Here is a 21,207-nt window from a genome sequence, read left to right as displayed (position 1 = left end):
AATAAAAACGAGAAGTGGACTTTTCCTTTGGGACAATATGCAACGGTTTTCCAAGCCGAAGTTTATCCGATCCTAAGGGCGGCAAACTGAGTGATTGACGAGTGGTTGAAGGGCAGGCGCATCGCAATCTGCAGTGACAGCCAAGCTGCATTGAGGGCATTGAGCAGTCCTTTGATCACCTCGAAAATCGTTCAGGAATGCAGAAACCGTTTGAACTCTATGTCTAGATTCAATACGGTGGAACTACTCTGGGTACCTTGTCACTGTGGCGTAGAGAGAAATGAAATCTCGCACGCTTTAGCGAAAGAGGGGTCAATCTGCTCTATGCCGGGACCGCAGCCAGCAATTGGAGTATCAGTAGCATTGGCTAAGTCTGTTTTCAAAAACTGGGAACAAGCTTCCTACAATGGCAGGTGGCAGAGCCTAAATGCTGCTCGACACACCAAACTTTTCCTGCCAGAACCGAACATGCGTACCTGTTTTTCGACAGGAGGACTTGCAGGTGCATTGTGGGCATTCTGACAGGCCATAATTCACTAGCTGGGCATATGTTCCGAATAGGAATTACTCAAGATGATACGTGTCCCTCCTGTAATGAGGAAGTGGAATCCATGCAGCATTTTCTATGTGAATGCCCCGCCTATGGACGCATCAGACATCAGATCTTTGGTGCCGATGTTCTTCAATTGCGACGGGTAGCATCACATCCACTAACGGAAATCTTGCGATACGTTAACGAGTCCGGAATATTCCGTTAGACGGGGGTGGCGAGTACAATATTCCAACATGGCCTGAGTGCTCAGAAGCTGCAGCTTCTACCCTATCATACACACACACACACACATGCACTCTGCGCTTGCGAGGCAAATTTAGAAATATCAGCCTCTTCAACGTTCACGCCCCTACAGAGGAGACTGCAGAGTCGGAGAAGGATACCTTCTACGAGGCAGTAGAACGAGCCCTCGAAGTCTGTTCCAGATAAGATATCAAAATCATACTTGGGGATTTAGCTAAATAGGGAGGGAACCCGTATTCAGGCGATACGTTGGCTCCCATAGCTTACATCAAAATACAAATGATAACTAACTGCGGATTATTCAATTACCAGTGTCACACGAAATGGTTGTCGGAAGTTCCTGGTGTGCGCGGGAAGCGGTCCACAAACATACGTGAGGCTCTCCAGATGAGACCACTTTCAACCAAATTGACCACGTGTTGATTGAACGCCGCCACCTCTCAGCCTTGATAACGTCAGAATTTATAGGGAGTCAATATAAACTCGCATCACTATTTCGTTGGGATAGTTCTCCGCGCAATCAGGTGAGAGTGAATACTGAAGCTATTCACAACACAGCCCTCGGTAACACTTACAATTGGGAAATGGATGCCGCAATAACCGCAGCTAACAGATGTCCTGGAGATGAAGCATCAACAAATGATCTTCACAATCACCTGAAGAACGTTATCATAAATATGGCTACAAACATACTTGGCCCGAGCCGCAAAAAGAGTCTTTAACCTGGCCCTTGAGAAAGTGATCCGTGATATTGAGGTAAATACAAGAGGTACGATCCTCTTTAAGTCCACCCAACTACTGGCCTATGCTGACGATATCGACATCATGGGAAGAACCACCCGAGACGTACAAACTGCCTTCATCCAGATCGAGCAGGCGGCGATGGACGCGAGATCTTGGGCTGCACATCAATGAAGGTAAGACAAAGTATATGGTGGCAACGTCAGGACCGAAAACCAACCAATCAACAACATCAAACCGCACTGGTCAAAGATAATAGAATACAATTTTGAGACCTATCTAGGGTCGAAAATCACAACCGGCAACAGCTACGACGATGAAATCCACGCACGGTTGCTGGCAGCCAATAGAGCCTATTTCAACTTACAAAAACTGTTTCGTCCGAAACGTCTCACCATAGGGTCAAAGCTCTTACTGTACAAGACAATGATCTTGCCAGTAATCATGTATTCCTCGGAGATTGGGGTTCTTAGCAAGAAGAATTGCGAACTCTTGGCCGCATTCGAGAGAAGGATCCTCCAAAGAATTTTTGGCTCCTTTCATGAGGATGGACGATTCCGTAGCTTACATAATGACGAAATCTCTGAGCGATACCATGACCGTCAGGTTGTGGATAAAATCCGGTTCAATAGGTTACGGTGGGCGGGTCACTTAATCCGTATGGATGAGGATGATCCAGCCCGGAAAGTCTATAAGGGCAATATCTATGGTAGAAAAAGAAGACGAGGCAGACTCTGCCTGAGATGGAGCGATGGCGTAGGTCAGGACGCCGGACAGCTTTTAGGGATATCAAATTGGTGGACCTCGGCACAAAACCGGGTTGTCTGGAGTTTCTTATTAAGGCCTAGACCGGATACCGGTTATTGCGCCGTTGATGTTGATGATGAATCATCTGATTAAAATGATTTGCCAATACCCTGTGAGTGCTCTTGAACCTTATCAACTGCTGGCGCTTTCCAATTCTCTGCCTTTTCAAGGGTTGCTTATAGGTCGACTTCACGTCCTGAGTTGGTGAGGTTTTTATAAAATCCCATTTGGTTCGGGAAGAACAAGATGCATACGAATGCGATTGGAGTATACCGCAAATGTTTGCTTCAGCACCTCGAGGATTTCTTCGATGATGTTCGCAATGCATCTGTGCACTCTTCGTGATGGTTTTCCAAGAAGTATAATTGCGCCGTATTTCTAGTGATTAAATTATCTGAAATAATAAAAACTTGTTTGTTCTTATTCGCTAATCTTGCAAATACCAATATTTCGGGAATCACTTGATTAGTATAAAAATAGTTAATAAACCCACTGATGAGCAGACTTGTTAGCACTGATGAAGGGAACAAGTTCCCGAAATATGGGTATTTGCAAGACCAATAAATTAACATTAGCGTTATTATTTCAAATTCCCAGAAGTGCTTTCGTGACACGTCCTACCTTCTTTCTCAACTTTTCGACTCTTTTATTGAGTCGAAACACCCAGAACGATAAATTCCCCTGCGCTGTTTCCTCCAAATTGTTGATTAATGTGACGAATAATTGTGGCAGCTGCAATGTAGACCAGTCGATGAACCGTAGTCGCAGCAATTTTGATCAGTCATTCTGTCATTGGCACCAATGATGTCGGTAGTTGCCGAAGAAAATTGAAGTTTTGGGATCTTTGGCCTAGCGTTTGGGAGAATCTCAGCATATTCTGTGAATGCGACCTGGAATGCGGTCAAAGCCACATTATAAAATGTGTCGACATTATTATTATTTTGTTAAGGGAAAGTCGCACCGCGTCCTTGAAGAACTATTGTGCCCCTTTTACTGGTTATAGTGTACCTGTTGATCATAGTATCTCAAGCAGGCCAGTAACCGTTAGGAACTTTAGTATGTTCCCCACTTCCAGAAGTTTCAGCTTTGCATCTGGTATTAAGTGTTCTCCCAGATGTATCGACCTACTTTGCACAAGTGCTGGACACTGTCCCAGGACGTGCATAGAGGTTTCGTCCTCCTCCTCACAGAACCTGCAGGCAGTGTCCGTAGATATCCCTAGCTTCCCTAGGTGGTAGTTCAGCCGACAATGACCAGTGAGAATTCCCACTATGATTCGGGGGTTCTTTTTGGTGAGGTTTAGGCAATCCTTTGTGCGCATGGGTTCGTATCCCCCAATAAGCACCCTGGACTGCTCCATCCCTGTGTCGACATACCCCAGTTACTACTCCTGACTACTGGGTTCATAAAATGCCTTACAGGTGGAGTACTTGTGTTGTTCCTTTGTCTAGTCTAGTAAGTGGATGACTTCACCACGAGCTCAAGTGAAACGTAATGGAAGATTTGTTGTCTAGTTGGTAGGGCGACTCGGTTGTTATTACCCGGTACTAGTTGATGACGTTACGTTCCAGAACATGGTTTAGCTCCAGAAATTGGGTTATGAACGCGTAACGGAATCGCTGTCTGAACCTGAGGGAATTTCGTTTCAAATCCGTGACACGATGATAGTCGCCGACAAAAAATTCGTTGAGTTAGTTCGCCCAAACCGCCGCCGCATAGATCTTCCGTCCCTGCCAACTGCCAAAATATCGAAGAGCGAAGAGCTGCTCTGATGTTATTGAGCGAATCTTAACCGTGTTGGGTACTGTCTTCGTGACCTTGGGGTCATATTAAAAGATGCAATCAGTCTTGCAACAGAGCCCCTCCCTATGGTTTAATACCCCATGGTTACTTCCAAAGGTAGAGAATCTATTCGGTGAGGAGCTGTTGAAATGCAGTGCAACGCCACTATAATTCATCCGATAGGTACGTCGATTCCTTCACCCAAGTTTATGATTTTTTAAGGAGGTTTACTACCCTAGAAGGGCTGGGTGGGATGTTAGAATAGAATTAGAATTAGAAGTCACATCATTCTGTCGAAAGTCGTATTTTAAGCTGGTCGATTTTTCAATATTGTTGTGCTTTTTGTGGTTTTCGAATAGTTATTTGCGAAGTTGGCAGTGTCCTTAACGGTACACGCGAGTAAAAATATTGATTTTATTTAACATATACACCTTAGTTTTCTGATAATGGCAAATTGACAGAAAATGGGTAAAAAAGGAGATATTAAGGTAAAATAGAAGATAAATAAGGAGGGAAATTGTGAAAGAGGGAAGGTCAAGCTTTGTATCGATTGCCTTAAATGTATGTGGGCGTTTCCAAATTATTAGTGGCGGGAATAGGGATAAAATTCAGTATTTCGCATGATAAACCAGAGGTTTTTCAGAATAGTCGAAAAAGACTGGGGGGATAACGGTAAAAAAAGAAGATCGCCTAATTTTGTGAAACTCCCAATAGGTTCAAATTGCAACCTTCTAGAGTATTTGGATGATGCAAGAGACGCTGGCGCTGAGATGGGGGGGGGGAGGGGGGTGAATTCATGCAACGACTATTTTTATGTGTCCGCTAGCACGAGGATTATAATTTTTCTTATTAGAGAAAGGTAAATTGAATAAAGATATTTTTTTACGGCTTCTTTTCAAATTTTGCCTGTTTTTAATTTTTTGTAAGTCATCTTTAGCGACGAATGTCGTCTAGAGGTGGTGACTGAGGTGGCAAATTATGTTTGTCTGATGCCTGTATTGTTAAAAATATTAAATATCCAGCAATAATGATTTGTGGCTGCATTTCTGAAGACGGACCTGATCTAACAGAATTTATTCAAGATTCATTGCGATTTGGGCAGCACATAAACCTAATACAAAGGGCATTTGTGTCATATATCAACAATCTGCACGCTCTGCGTACAGAATATGTCTTCATGCAGGATGTCGCATCTTGCCATACATTCATAGCATGAATTATCAACATTCACTGGACTTGGGTCTACTGCTTTGTTCTGGCAATTCTCCGCAAATTTTAAAGAAAACATTAATTATATATGGTGTAATGACGTTGATTTAAAACCAACAATTTGAAATTGTATTCGCAGTATACCTGATCGCATGAGTTGCAATTAGAAATGCGGGCGGAGTTACCTTGGGTTTCAACAATATTGGACACAGTAAGTAATGAAGTCATGTTTGGTTAGTTTAAATGAAAAACTTTGGTTTTTATTGCTGCCGTAAGTTGAAAGTTTACATATTTCATCATCATCATCACCATCAACGGCGCCACAACCGGTATTCGGTCTAGGCCTACCTTAATAAGGAACTCCAGACATCCCGGTTTTGCGCCGAGGTCCACCAATTCGTTATCCCTAAAAGCTGCATGGCGTCCTGACCTACGCCATCGCTCCATTTTAGGCAGGGTCTGCCTCGTCTTCTTTTTCTAACATAGATATTGCCCTTATAGACTTTCCGGGTGGGATCATCCTCATCCATACGGATTACGTGACCCGCCCACCGTAACCTATTGAACCGGATTTTATCCACGACCGGACGGTCATGGTATCGCTCATAGATTTCGTCGTTATGTAGGCTACGGAATCGTCCATCTTCATGTATGGGGCCAAAAATTCTTCGGAGGATTTTTCTCTCGAACGCCGCCAAGAGTTCGCAATTCTTCTTGCTAAGTCCCAAGGAATACATGAGGACTGGCAAGATCCTTGTCTTGTACAGTAAGAGCTTTGACACTATAGTGAGACGTTTCGAGCGGAACAGTTTTTGTAAGCTGAAATAGGCTCGGTTGGCTGACAACAACTGTGCGCGGATTTCATCATCGTAGCTGTTATCAGTTGTGATTTTCGACCCTAGACAGGAGAAATTATCAACGGTCTCAAAGTTGTATTCTTCTATATTTATTCTTCCCGTTTGGCCAGTGCGATTCGATGTTGTTGGTTGGTAGGTTTTTGGTTTGACGTTGCCACCATATATTTTGTCTTGCCTTCATTGATGTGCAGCCCAAGATCTCGCGCCGCCTGCTTGATCTGGATGAAGGCAGTTTGTACGTCTTGGGTCGGTCTTCCCATGATGTCGATATCATCAACATAGGCTAGTAGTTGGGTGGACTTAAAGAGGATCGTACCTCTTGCATTTACCTCAGCATCACGGATCACCTTCTCCAGGGCCAGGTTAAAGAGGACGCATGATAGGGAATCCCCTTGTCGTAGACCGTTGTTGATATCGAATGGTCCTGAGAGTGATCCTGCTGCTTTTACCTGGCCTCGCACATTGGTCAGGGTCAGCCTAGTTAGTCTTATTAGTTCCATCGGGATACCGAATTCTTTCATGGCCGTGTACAGTTTTACCCTGGCTATGCTATCATAGGCGGCTTTAACGTCGATGAATAGATGGTGCAACTGTTGTCCATATTCCAACAGTTTTTCCGTTGCTTGCCGCAGATAGAATATCTGATCTGTTGCTGATTTGCCTGGAGTGAAGCTTCTTTGGTATGGACCGATGATGTTCTGGGCATATGGGGCTATCCGGCCTAGCAAGATAGGGGAGTATATCTTATAGATGGTACTCAGCAACGTGATACCTCTATAATTGCTGCACTGTGTGATATAAGATGGAGCGATGGCGTAGGTCAGGACGCCAGACAGCTTTTCGGGATATCGAATTGGTGGACCTCGGCGCAAAACTGGGATGTCTGGAGTTCCTTATTAAGGCAGGCCTAGACCGGATACCGGTTGTTGCGCCGTTGATGATGATGATGATGATGAATTGCACAGACTATTTCTCTTATACTTGGTGGTGGCAGTATTAGTCCGTCGTCTTCAGTTGGCGGGGCCTCCAACTCGTCGATGTTCTGGTTGTTCAGTAGTTCATCAAAGTACCCAACCCATCGCTCCAATATGCCCCCAAAGATTACATATTTACCGTTCATAATTCCATGGACAAATACTGTGCATATGTATCGTGAAAAAAGAAGGAGACATTCTGACAAGCAACTCAGATTTCGTAAGGCTGCGTTAATTGTCGATGCAATCACTGCGCATTAATAATAATAATTCTTGCACGACAATTCATATTGGATCAGGGTCTTGAAGTGCGCTAGAGCACTTCAGTCATGATAACAAATCTCTGCGTCATCAGTGAGATTTGAACCGCGACCTTCTATGTCAGAATATTTACTTTCTGAGAATGGGTCCGTAAAAGAAATGACAACTTTTCAACCTCGCCCTCCCTCTGTACACATTAAATGTCTGGACTGAGAACAGATTTGAAAAGTACTATACCTTTCGTCGTGGAGAATTAAACTAGAGGGGGGGGGGGGGGGCACAATTTTTGAGTGGGTGGGATCAAAAGTCGAATGAGCGTTGCGAGTTATTCAAGACTAGCTAAATGAGAAGAAAATAAGAAAGACTTTAGATTTGTCCCGCGGGGAGAGTGGAAGAAGACGTATATGGTTTTAGGAGTAACTGTCTAACTTAACCACACGACAAGATCCAGCGGTAGGTTGTGAACTTTTCCTTCTTTCAACGATGAAAAAAAAGAAGACCAATTGACGGACAGTCAGACATATAGACAGTAAACCGATTTGAATAAGGTTCTGCTTTCTACAAAACATTAAATAGCAACACTTTGAATTGAAATTTTATAAATTTTATATATATGTAAAACAAAAACAGAAAATATATTCCATTGGCTAGTTTTTGACAAATAAAAAATGTCAGAAGAAGTTCCGGGTGGGATGGCAAAACCGTCATTGTTTCCTTAATTAAAAAAAAACAACAAGTAGGAAGTAGAACAGCCATCTTATCGCATATTTAATTGAAAGTATATAGGGAAATTGATTTATGAATTATGTATGTAGGTAGCAATCAAACATACACTTCAAGAAAATAATGGATATTCAACGGGGAAACCCTAAGAGTATTGTAAGTAACAAAAAACTTAATTTTCGAAATAGCATATACTCGTATGTGCATGAATATCTACACATGCGTGTACATACTTAATTAAAACTTTTTCTTAAATGCAATTCATCATATTGTACTGGAAAGCAAACAAATTTTAAATTAATGTCTACAGATAGCGAATAATAATTGTTGATGGAATGAGCACAAGATTGAGATATTAATTTTTCTTCATGTCATTTAGTAATTTCGATGACAGGAAAATAACTGAATGTTGACCTAAGGACGAGTTTATTTATTTATTAATTTTTCAATATCCTGACTGCATCAATTTCTCACTTTTAAATATTAATTTTATCAGGCATTCATTGTACGCCCATTTCCATTTAAAGACAATAGTAAAAGGGAAGGCGAATTCGTTAAAATTCACAAGGTTGAACAGATTTATGATGCAATTATATGGAAATGTTTCAACACTTCAACATTTTTAATTATTAAGCAAATCAATTATTTCGGATGGTATAAAATAATTGCGAATATTGTTTTTAATTATTTCGTGGAGTTAGCGAAAATTATTTTGTTGGGGAAGATCCTATTTTAAATTATTCTCATTGGCCAACCATTAAACGCTTCCACGTTTGAATCCTGTAGTAAATTCGTTATTTTAATTTCATAATTACATCCACATTTCTTAATATGGCTATTGTCACCTAGAATTTTTGTTAAGTTCTCTTCCAAGACTGTAGAAAAAATATAAATTTTCCTATAGGTCACATGTTTTTTGTCCGTCCTGAATCCTAAATGTACATATATATCTTGTATCTTATACCAACCAGTTGTAATTTTTCAGGTATGTTTTTTAATTTTATCTTAAAGATTTTTTTAATGTGTACATTGCATGCCTAGGAGGTGAGAATTTGAGTTTTTTTTTTTGAGTTGTGATGGTATATGTTTGTAGATAAAGAAATATCGTGAATTTATGTTGAATCTGTTCTCTAGCAAAGTTGCTATCAACTTGAATCATAATGAAACTTAGGTTTGTATACTTTTCCGAATCGACCACTATCTAGTTAAGGTATGAAACTCCATTGTTGCACCTAGCGTTCTTTTGTCTATAAATCAGTGACTTGACAAAGTATGAGCCCCAGTTATATCTATAATAATTTGTAATCAATTAAATCATAGTTATCAGCAATCAAGTGAACTACCCAAAGGATTATATATTATTCAGGAAAATTAGAAGAATGAGTAGTACAATCAGTGAATTTAATATTAACAGCTAAGATAAATGAACAAATGATTACAAATTTACGCAGAAAGACGGTAGCTACATTTGTCGATAAAAACCATACCAATTTTCCATGGATTCTTTTTCATCAGTTTGCATTCATGAAATGATTGATGTAAAAATGGAGAACGGCGTATATGCGCAATGATTTTCTCGCACCATACAAATTCAAATTGGAAGATGAGGCTTGTTTAGTTGTAACTGTGCTGTATTTGACACGCTCCGTGCTGTATACGTAATGCTCGTTGTTTGTAAATATCGACACTCACATAGTGAATATAAGGAAGAATACTTTTGTGATCAAAGGGTAGTATAGGTCCGAGGGCGAAACGTGGATTGGTACACACGATGGAGCATAAAACCTGGGGAATGCCTGCTGAACCAATACCAACAGCTCTACTACCAAACCCTATCTCCACCTCCACGTGGTGACGCTGGGAGCTCTTTCTTAACGAAAAGCTGCAGACGGAGAAGGATGAAAGCGAGTCTCCCGCGCCTAAAAATGGGACAAACTGTACCAACTGGTCCTCCAGGTTGGAGGTTGGGTTGGGCTGACAACCATACACGGAAAACAACTTGTTACGAACCCACAACAGGATCCTCGGACTGGACGGATTATACAACGACGAACCCGACAACAACAACGGAATAACGATTTGCGCATTTTCTCATAGAACGTGCGCTCCCTGTACAGAGATGAAGCTGATGAGCAGCTAGCCGATACTCTCTCCCAATACAGGGCTGATGTAACAGCGTTACAGGAAATGCGCTGGACTGGGACCGGTTTGAAAACATAAGCGAACGGCTATGCACTCTGCGCTTACGAGGCAAGTTTAGAAATATAAGCCTCATTAACGTTCACGCCCCTACAGAGGAGACTGCAGAGTCGGAGAATGATACCTTCTACGAGGCAGTAGAACGAACCCTAGAAGCCTGTCCCAGATATGATATCAAAATCATACTTGTGGATTTTAACAGCCAAGTAGGGAAGGGGCCCGTATTCAGGCGATACGTTGGCTCCCATAGCTTACACGAAAATACAAATGTTATTCAATTATCAGGGTCACACGAAATAGTTGTTGGAAGTACCTGGTTTGCGCGGAAAGCGGTCCACAAACATATGTGGGCTTCTCCAGACGGGACCACTTTCAACCAAATTGACCACGTGTTGATTGAACGTCGCCCCCTCTCAGCCTTGATTAATGTCAGAAGATATAAGGGGGCAATATAGACTCGGATCACTATATCATTGGCATGGTGCTCCGAGCTCGAATAACAACACCACCTAGAATCCCCTCTGACAATCAGGTGGGAGTTGACACTGAAGCTATCCACAACACAACCCTCCGCGACACCTGTAAGAGGGAAATGAATGTCGCAATAACTGCAGTCAACAGAGGACCTGGAGATGAAGCATCAACAAATGATCTTCACAACCACCTGAAGAACGTTATCACCCCAGCCGCAAAAGGAGTCGGAACGGCTGGTTTGACGATGAATTTAAGCTAGCAACGAAACGGAAGAATGGCGCATACCAAGTAATGTTGCATTCTCAAAGAGCGCGGGCACGCGCAGAGACTTATCACGAACTCCGTCGAGCGGAGAAGCGACTTCACAGACGGAAAAAGGAAGCCTGGGGGAACCAACAAGTTTGTGAACTAGAAAAGTACAGGGAGCAACCGCACCAGGCTTGGAAGTTTTAGCAACAAGTCAGCAGGATGAAGCCTTATACACCTCGATGTTCATCCTGCCGAGACAAAGAGGGAAATCTGATTTCCAACAGAATGGGCATATTGGAGCGATGGGTTGACTACTTTGATGAGCTACTGAACAACCAGAACATCGGCGAGTTGGAGGTCCCGCCAACTGAAGACGACGGACACATACTGCCACCACCAAATATAGGAGAAGCAGTCCGTGCAATTCATCGGCTTAAAAATCATAAGTCGCCAGGAGCCGATGGAATTAAACCCGAATTGGTTAAATATGGAGCCGATCAGTTACACCAAATGGTTCATCAACTTGTGCTCAAGGTATGGGACAGCGAATCAATGCCTGACGATTGGCAACGAGGCATTATCTGTCTCATATATAAAAAGGGAGATATCACACAGTGCAGCAATTATAGAGGTGTCACGTTGCTGAGTACCATCTATAAGATATTCTCCGCTATCTTGCTAGGCCGGATAGTCCCATACGCCCAGAACATCATTGGCCCATACCAAAGGAGCTTCACTCCAGGCAAATCACCAACAGATCAGATTTTCTCTCTGCGGCAAGCGATGGAAAAACTGTTGGAATATGGACAACAATTGCACCATCTATTCATCGACTTTAAAGCCGCGTAAGATAGCATAGCCAGGGTAAAACTGAACACGGCCACAGGAATACGGTATCCCGACATATTTAATAGGACTAACTAGGCTGACCCTGGCCAATGTGCGAGGCCAGATAAAAACAGCAGGATCACTCTCAAGACCATTCGACATCAACAACGGTCTACGACAAGGGGATGCCCCATCATGCGTCCTCTTTAACCTGGCCCTCGAGAAGGTGATCCGTTGTGCTGAGGTAAATGCAAGAGGTACGATCCTCTTTAAGTCCACCCAACTACTGGCCTATGCTGACGATATCGACATCATGGGAAGAACCACCCGAGACGTATAAACTGCCTTCATCCAGATCGAGCAGGCGCAAATTGGCGTGAGATCTTGGGCTGCACATCAATGAAGGCAAAACAAAATATATGGTGACAACGTCAGCACAGAAGACGAATCAACCAACAACATCAAACTGCATTGGTCAAACAATAAGGATAGGAGAATACAACTTTGAGACCGTTGATAATTTCTCCTATCTAGGGTCGAAAATCACAACCGATAACAGCTACGATGATGAAATCCGCGCACGGTTGTTGTCAGCCAACAGAGCCTATTTCAGCTTACAAAGACTGTTTCGCTGTTACTGTACAAGACTATGATCTTGCCAGTCCTCATGTATTCCTCGGAAACTTAGGTTCTTAGCATGAAAAATTGCGAACTCTTGGCCGCGTTCAGGAGAAGAATCCTCCGAAGAATTTTTGGCCCCCTACATGAGGATGGACGATTCCGTAGCCTACACAATGACGAAATCTATGAACGATACCATGACCGTCAGGTTGTGGATAAAATCCGGTTGAATAGGTTACGGTGGGCGGGTTACTTAATTCGTATGGATGACGATGTCCAGCCCGGAAAGTCTATAGGGGAAATATCTATGGTAGAAAAAGAAGACGAGGCAGACCCTGCCTAAGATGGAGCGATGGCGTAGGTCAGGACGCCAGACAGCTTTTAGGGATATCGAATTTGTGGACCTCGGCGCAAAACCGGGATGTTTGGAGTTCCTTATTAAGGCAGGTCTAGACCGGATACGGTTGTTGCACGGTTGATGATGATGATGATACTTTTGTGTGCTGGAAGGTAGTATAAATACATTCGTCTGTACTGTGTCTAACACGCTACCTGCTGGTAAGTGTGAATAGAGCTTAAGTTGGCTTCGCATTGACACGCGTCATTTGATTTGCTAAGACAGTAATGGTACATTAGTTGAGATGAGGTACAATATATTATCCATTATTCAGCAACAATTTTTCTCCGCAATATCTATTATACCATAAAAGACACAAAGGGCTATGCAAAAGGTGTATGTTTGAACGTTCAGTAAATTTGGAAATCAGTTTTAGCCTTTATCCCTCAACAGCTAATTTAAGGTGGTCATCCCGTGTGAAGCGCGTTTTTTTTGGCTTTTTTTGATTTTTTTTTGTGAAAAACTAGATAAAGATACAAATACTAATTTTTCACCTTAGCCTTATTAATATCTTGGGCGTGCATAGCAAGTTTCCCAGCCCCATCGCATAGTTCGTTATTGAAATGCAGAGCAATTTATACACCCATCTCCAAAAAAAGGGGTTTTTCTGCTGCCACCCTAGAGGGCGCTGCGATCATCTTAAGGGAAAAAGTAAACGGCATTTTAACGTACAGACTTAACTACAGTTCGCAAACTAGGATTATTGAAAAATATTAAAAACTAAATTTTTGGTGTCTTGTTAAACTTTTTTTTTGTCAATTTTGGTGTTTTTTCATGGCTTCTTCAATGAATAAAAAGAAATACTGAATGAATCGCAATTATCTTAATTTGCGGACCGTAGAAATATGTTCTGAATAAGTTGTGAAAATTCCAAAGAATTTCTTAGGATAGATTTTGGGCTATGGTGGCAGTTGATTTTCAACATGTAGTTTCGAGGAAAACAAATTTAAAAAATAGAATGCGATTTTTAGCATAAAACCTTAACTGGTCATTAATCTGCTATACCTAGTCCGGAAACCTTAGGTTTCTTCTTTTTAGCGAAGTCATTCGAACGTCATTCGGATCGATAAATACGAGCTTTATTACGGCGATCGACATAAATCTGGCATGTGGCTTACCACGTATTTAACGAACGACTCCGAATATCAAAAAATCACTTTACCCATATATTCTACACTATATCTAGATACAATTGATGCCAAAAAAAAAAATCGATTCCGCAGATTCGACACGCGGGACGACCCCCTTAATCTAAGTTTGATAATTGGCTCTTATCCTCAAATTATCGATTGACACGAAATTTGGTGAAAAGGTGGAAAATGTGAATGCCCAGACATGCACTGAGTAACATTTTTCCAAGGAGGTCCTCATACATGCAAAAGAGGGGTATACATTTTTTGTCACCGAATATAGTCATGTTGGGTATTTAATACCCAACAAGGCCTCGATTAGTACTTTTCGATGCCACTCTCAGTTTTGACATTCCTTGGAAAAGCGAGCAGTGCGGGGGGTCGAAAATGATGATTTCTTTCCGGCAGAAAGATCTCCCTTTTCTCTGTTCCCTTTCATCTAACCGTAGGTGCAATTAACCGCCACCCGAATTATATATTGCTTTGCTGGCGATACTTTGTTATTGTCTTAGAAACCCTTGATGCCTGTCAACATATCCTTCTAAGGCTTGGGATAAATTGTAGTTTTGGCTAATGCTTAGGGAGTTTCACTGGTATTTATCATATACCATCTTTTGTATCGAGGAGGACCTAAAAATTGAGTAGTTTCTTTCTTTCTCACCCCCTCCCCCCTCTCCTGTGCAATCCGCATACATGGAAAACCCTTACCAGCATAAACTCGCTGTTTTATTTGAATAGTTGGCGGCCACATGGGAGTTGTCTGATTTTCTCTTTTTGTGCTTGAAAACTCTTCTTTATCCTTTCACCCGAAGAAATGATGTCCTTTGGTGATTAGTCCAGTATTTCTGTAAATAAAAATGTATCCCTAGTTCTCCGGGAATTGCTGGCGTTTTTATTTGTGGGTTGTGGTGGAACTCAATTTCCAGTGCAAAGAAGACACCTTCTTGTTTACATAATTTTCTAAGCATTGGCTTTTTCCTTATTATGGATTGTACATTTTTTTTCAGGCATGGCCAAGGAAGAAGTTTACTCAAATACTGTTAACCCTACTATCCTGATTTGACGATATGTTAAAGCTAAAGATTCAATATCATATATAGAAAAAAGAAGAACCTAAAACGGTATTTTTTGAAGCAGATGGTAATTGCCATTTTCTTCCGATATCCTGAAATCATTCTTTGAAAAATGAATAATTAAGTAATGAGCTTTAGACACAATCCAAAGCATAAAGGCCTTAAGTAAAAGTCAAATTTCATTTCAATAAATAGACAATTTATTCACAATCCTAATCTTTCGCAAATAGTTCAATTTGAATCCTTTACGAACAATAGAATCGATCATTTCAGTCCTAGATTACATCACTTGTTTTCGCGAGTTTTCATTTACCAGGCATGAACCAAGGGAGCTGAGTAGGCTACAGGGTGGGCAGCGACGTAGCTCTTGTATACTGGAGCGTGAGCAACAGCAAGAGGAGCAGCGGCGGCATAGGTCTTCAAGACTGGACCAGCAACGGAGTAGGTGCTGACAACTGGGCTAGCGGCAGCGACGTAATGGGCTGGGGCAGCAACAACAGCTGGAGCTACGGTCTTGACGATTGGGGCGGCGTAGGTCTTGACAGCTGGGGCAACAATTGGGGTGATAACATTAGCCTTGCTGTGGATGACGGTTGAGCTTTGGTGGGATACGGCAGTTGGGACGCTTTGGACTACTTCTCCGACCTTGGCAATGGTTGGTTCGTGAACTTCGACATGGGATGGTTCAGCTACGATAGCAGCGGTTTTGACCAAAGGGCTGGAAAGGAGGACTCCTGGCTTGGCAGCAGCGACGGCAATGAAAACGGAAAGCACCACCTGTAATTTGAGGGAAGACATATTTTAGAAGTAGAATTTCACTCAAATTAAACAAAAATTTCAAAACATTTTTTAGATATCCAGAAAAAGGGTGCACATATCCTTACCAATTTGAACATTTTGAAGGGTTTGTTTAAAGGTCTGTGCTGACAAAAACACTGAAGTAATCGAACTCGTAAGTTTGACTGATACCTTTGATCGATCGTCACAAGTCTTTTATAGTTCCACCGCAACAGTTTGCAACTCTTTTCGGACCTGCCTCTACCGGGTTCAAGTTTGCGCACTCGTTAGCCGCGTCATTCATCACAAACCTATTCCTATTCCTACACCGCCACACGTTGTCCATATGTGCATTTACTCAAATTATCCACGTAATCGCATTAAGATTTTACCTTGACGACCCTGAAAATAAGTAGCGTACGTCTACGTACAAACAATATAAATAAGTTCACTTTCGCTTATTATCTCACGCGGGCTTGGACTTACCTTGCTCTCTTCCACTTGAGCCATTACACATAAGGTTTGCAACCAGATACATTGTCGTGGGTACAATCGCGGACCGGGGACCGACTCAGCAATTTACTGATCATCCAATTTTACGATTACGACCACTCCTCCTGCAGACTGGAGAGTGTGTACATAGTACTCCACATTTGATGGCATAAAATAATATAATTGTTTTCGCTGGTCGATCTTGGCGTTATCTCGTGAATGTAGCCGCGAACGTGGAACTACAAGAACTCGTTCTTGGAGAGCTGCTTTGGCTTGTTTTGGACGAAACGGACAAGCCAGATAAGTAAGTGCTTGGACGGTGAGGAACAAGTTCCGGTTGATGGCAATGTCACCGGCTTGGGTGGTGATTGATGCTGCAATTGCTTCGAGGAAGAATGATTCTCAACCGGTACTTGGCGGAACAGTAGTTGGTACTTGTTAACTTAGGGGCCAAGGTGAAGGTTCTTATAGAAATATGTATCTTTCTGAGGTGACGCGATCTTTTTTTCAGTCATTTGGAATAAGTCGATTTAAAATAGCTAAACATGATACGTGGTAAAGTTTCTGTTCCAGAGATTATTGTTACTGAAACTGTTGAAACGGACTTTGTTGATCGCAGAACCCGTGCCTTTATTTTCATAAACCTTTATGTACATGCCATAGTCTACAAAATCCATAGAATAGATTGATTTGGAAGACATTTTCACTATGCTCCCAATCCCATGAATAGCATGTTTTAGGTGTTCGTATTAAATTTCACTCACATTAGTTTTATAGACAAAAGTTTACAAAATGTAAGAAACTAGAGGAAAAAAAAGAAAATTCTTTATCACATTGACAAATAAGAGCAGAGAGTCAGATCTGATGCGAGGGAGGAAGGAAGCAGGATTTCTCGCATAACTTAATATCGTGGGAGTGCAATTTCTTTCTAGGTCCTGGTATTATGCTATGTAACGATCCAAATTATTACGATCTATTTCTGTACTGCATGTGACAAGGACTTAATTTATCGAATCTTATATATCCTTTGTAAAGTCTCCAAAAATTTAACTTCGCCTCTGTTATAAAATGTGCAAACTTATTTTCGGAATAATTTATTTTTATAGAAAAGTTTTTATAGAAAAATTTCAATCAATGTACCTATGTTAACCCTTTCGAACTATAAACATCATACAACAGTGGCGTCTTCTTTTACTTAGATTTGTTCCTCATCACTAATGATGTTGGCGAAAGAAATGGAGGAATATCGTATTGTTACGCCCATTGACAGGGTCGTTGGAGCGCATTGAGCTGTGGGTAAGCAGTTTATTCTTGATTCTCTATATGGCCTTACTCGTATTTACAGGTATATTAACAACTAGCTAGTGCCAACAATGTTCTTTGCCTTGACTGATGACAAGATGGGTGTTTGTGATCATTTGCAATGTCAGCTTTACGCAGTTTACCTGGTACTTTTAGCAGGCGTTGATGGTCGATTAACGGATGCAGGTATCCCATATTCTTTTGTATGAATTTGGGGTTTCCTTGCATGGTATGTTCGATTTCTTTAGTAAACTCAGTCTCTGTTCTAACCGGAACTGCCCAACTCGTCTTTCAAAGGCTTGCTACGAGTCCTCGCACAAAGTAGATATATACACCCCTTTCCATATTCATCTATTGTCCTGGGAATGCCTTCACAAATTGAACACGGTCGGTTTTTTCAATAACGTCTGTATACTTTGGGTCCCAGGCCACAATGAGTTAGAAAGCAATGAGGTAGCGGGCGAGCTAGCCAGGATGGGAGTGGCGACAGCGCTATATGCGCCAGAAGCTTCTGTGGAGTCGGAAATGGGTTCATGGCTACGACATTGAAAAATGAAGAGGAACGGCTGAAGGAGTTTTACTGGGCGAACTTACGAAGAATGGAACAGACCAGGGTGCTCATAGGGGGATCCAACCCAAGCGCTCGAAAGATTGTTTAAACCTCACCAAGAAGAGCCCCCGCATTATAGTGGGAATACTCACTGGTCACTGCAGGCTAAACTTTCACCTGGGGAAGCTTGTGGTATTTCGGACACTGTCCAATTTCTGATTGCAAAATCTGTTGAACAAGTAGTTTCATTGCAATCATCATTGGTGCAAGTTGTTGCGAAGTATTGAAGATGGCAGCAATATTAGATAGTATCTTTCGCTTCATTAGGCTCTTCTTTGAATTGTATTTCACTGCCTTGAATCCGATGTCATTCCTCGGCGGATTCCACAACAGTCATAGGGTGGTGATGGTTGTTTCTTATGCCATTTCGTTCAATCCGACTTTGTCCGATTCATCACAGCAATCCTAAATCATTTGCAGCCAACTTTCTTAAGTTTAAGGGACTGAATCATCCTCCTTGTCTCAGCTCTGTCCAAGAACTTGTGGATGCAAAAAAATCTTTTCCAATTTCTACGCCGCAATAGTTTGTTCCTTTCACCCATAGCCAACTGGTATCATGTCTTGATTGAGAGGAATGTGACTGGAGTCTCGTCGAATAAAACTGTGGTGTGGATGTATTCCTAACCGGCATCTTTTTCTTTTGAAAATCCCCATGACACTGCTTTATCGTAACACAACTGAAGTCAAATTATCTGGCGACTTGGGATTAGTGTGCAGTCGGTCATTCATTCTTCGAGTACGTGAGTACCTAGGGGATATTGCATTTCTGAATGCTCTCAATCGACGGACTGAAGTCGATCACTGTTCTAAGAACTGGTACCAGTTCTGGTTGCTGAAAAACGAGTGTTTTAATTGGCAGTAGGTGATAGGGATTCACTTTAGGTAGCTGTTCGTATATGAACGTAGTGGCACTCAAATCTGGCCTTGAACTTTCTGCTCTAATATTGGCATTGCCTGAAGTTATAGCAGAAGAAGCAGTTCTTAAATTATCTGTTGTTGTTCTGCTTGATCTCTATTGATAACCTTCACCTCCATTCTCTCTTGCAGGTCAAAGTATGGGCTATTTGCTTTGAGAACACCGAGCGTCTTTCAATAATCGGCCTTGGCTTGCAGCTTTTTCCGTTTTTCCATATGTACTCAGTCGTCCTTCTTATAATTTCTCTCGAGGATCTGTAACTGCATTGTGATGTTCGTCTGCTCCTTCAGAATAACATCGGCTATGTCTCGACAATTTTTATTTAAACCGGAACAGGAGTTAAAAAGGGAACTGGATAAATAGCGATTTGAGTTTTGGATTAAGTTGGTGTAACTTGATGAACCACCCGATCTTGCAAAATCAATCTAATTTTGTTTCTCTCCTCCTGAAAAAATCTACGTTTAGTGGGATCTTCGCTGAGGTAGGGAATCCGTAAAATTTATTTCGACAGTAGCTCTAATGTGGGCAGGAAGAGGGCAATATTAGATTACAGACGAAGAAGAGAAACAACAAAGAAAGAACAAAAGGTCAATGCATCCGGAAATAGTTATTTCCAAAAAGGGGCATAATCTGCTTTGATATCCTTGAAAAGGTGAAGGACGATCTAGAATTGATGGCGTGAGTATGATTGATATTGATGCAGGAACTTATCTTCTTCTTCTTTTTCTTCAGCCTTTGTCCCGTTCACAAGCGGGGTCGGCTCGTCGTGATCGGCTTCGCCATTTGGCTCTATCGATTGCCTGATCTGGGTACAATCTCGAGGCTTTCAAATCCCCATCTAGCGTATCAAGCCACCGTTGCTTAGGTCCGCCTTTTGGTCGTTTATCATCGACTTCGATGTTCAGACCAATCTTGGCAAGTGAATTGATGCAGGAATTTATAAATCCAGTAACAGCACAGAGGATTGCGCAAGAATGCAGATCACAATTATTAGCCTACCAGCAAAATCAACTCATAAAATGATAAACAAAGTCGGGTGCAGATGGATCGAATTCGGTCAGATTGCAGTATTAGGCATCAGTTGCAGGAGGTGTGGAAGAGATGCATACCTAATCGTGGAATGTACCGAGGAGCTACAGTGTATATTGTACAAAAGGGGGCAGAAAATTTGGTTAATGGGCATGTTGCAGGTACCGTCAAATATCCAGTGTAAAGTAGCACACTTGACTTAAGAGGTGGGCTCGTTGCAACTAAAACTCGACCATTGCGAGATATTGGGTGTTGATGTAGCGATAATTTGTGAATCGCACCACAATTACATTAAGGCTTCTTAGCTGGGAAATATTTCGGGTAACGCCAAAATATGGTCAAGTAGATAACAGTCTCAACGTTCCCACGAGCCGATTTTCTAAGGACAAAAATCAGGGGAATCAATATCTACAACTTTTACGCACTTCTCGTGCAATGCGAGAAGATGTTGGGCGTTAGAAAATGCAGACCCAAAATAATTACCAGCGTTCATGGAATTGGGTAGCAAGTTGATCAACATGAACGAGCAACTGTATAGCTTTGTGCATTCTAAATGTAGAGTTTCAGCATGTTAGAAATATAGGTGCATTCCAAGGAAAAGGGATTAGGCTTGATTTTAGTACCAGGGTACTTCAGGGTTTTTATGACGATAGGAGAGTCTACGGTAACCATCAAGCTTATTTCCTCAACATTGAAAACAAAGGAAACGGCCATAGAAGACTCCCATGCAACAAGTCAGTGGTTGTTTTGCCAGTATTTTTTTAGGAGGATACCTTCGTGGTGAGCTGTGCGAGAGGTGATGACCTACAGGCAACACCCAAGATAAGATAAAGGCAGTTGTCTTAATGCATAACCGAAGCTTGCGACACTATCATGTCGACAAGGGTTTTCCCCAAAGTTAGTAGTGGAACAAAGAAGCGCCAATTTATGTCTTCTGTTCACTACTTGGTGGAGAAAGGG

General features: G+C 41.9%; 1 protein-coding gene across 1 annotated transcript; it reads right to left on the bottom strand.

The window, feature by feature from the left end:
* Window positions 1–15,298: 15,298 nt before the first annotated feature.
* On the bottom strand, window positions 15,299–16,166 carry LOC119648270 (cuticle protein-like). The gene is made up of 2 exons (XM_038049925.1): window positions 16,006–16,166; window positions 15,299–15,898 (listed from the first exon to the last, which is right to left on the bottom strand). Exons 1-2 carry the CDS (start codon window positions 16,015–16,017, stop codon window positions 15,431–15,433), a joined length of 480 nt encoding a protein of 159 aa, XP_037905853.1. The 5' UTR covers window positions 16,018–16,166; the 3' UTR covers window positions 15,299–15,430.
* Between the last annotated feature and the right edge of the window lie 5,041 nt (window positions 16,167–21,207).

Source organism: Hermetia illucens, chromosome 2 (assembly GCF_905115235.1).
Source record: "Hermetia illucens chromosome 2, iHerIll2.2.curated.20191125, whole genome shotgun sequence".
NCBI lineage: Eukaryota > Metazoa > Arthropoda > Insecta > Diptera > Stratiomyidae > Hermetia > Hermetia illucens.
The sequence above is the reverse complement of the archived record's forward strand: the minus strand, read 5'-3'. Positions and strand labels throughout refer to the sequence as shown.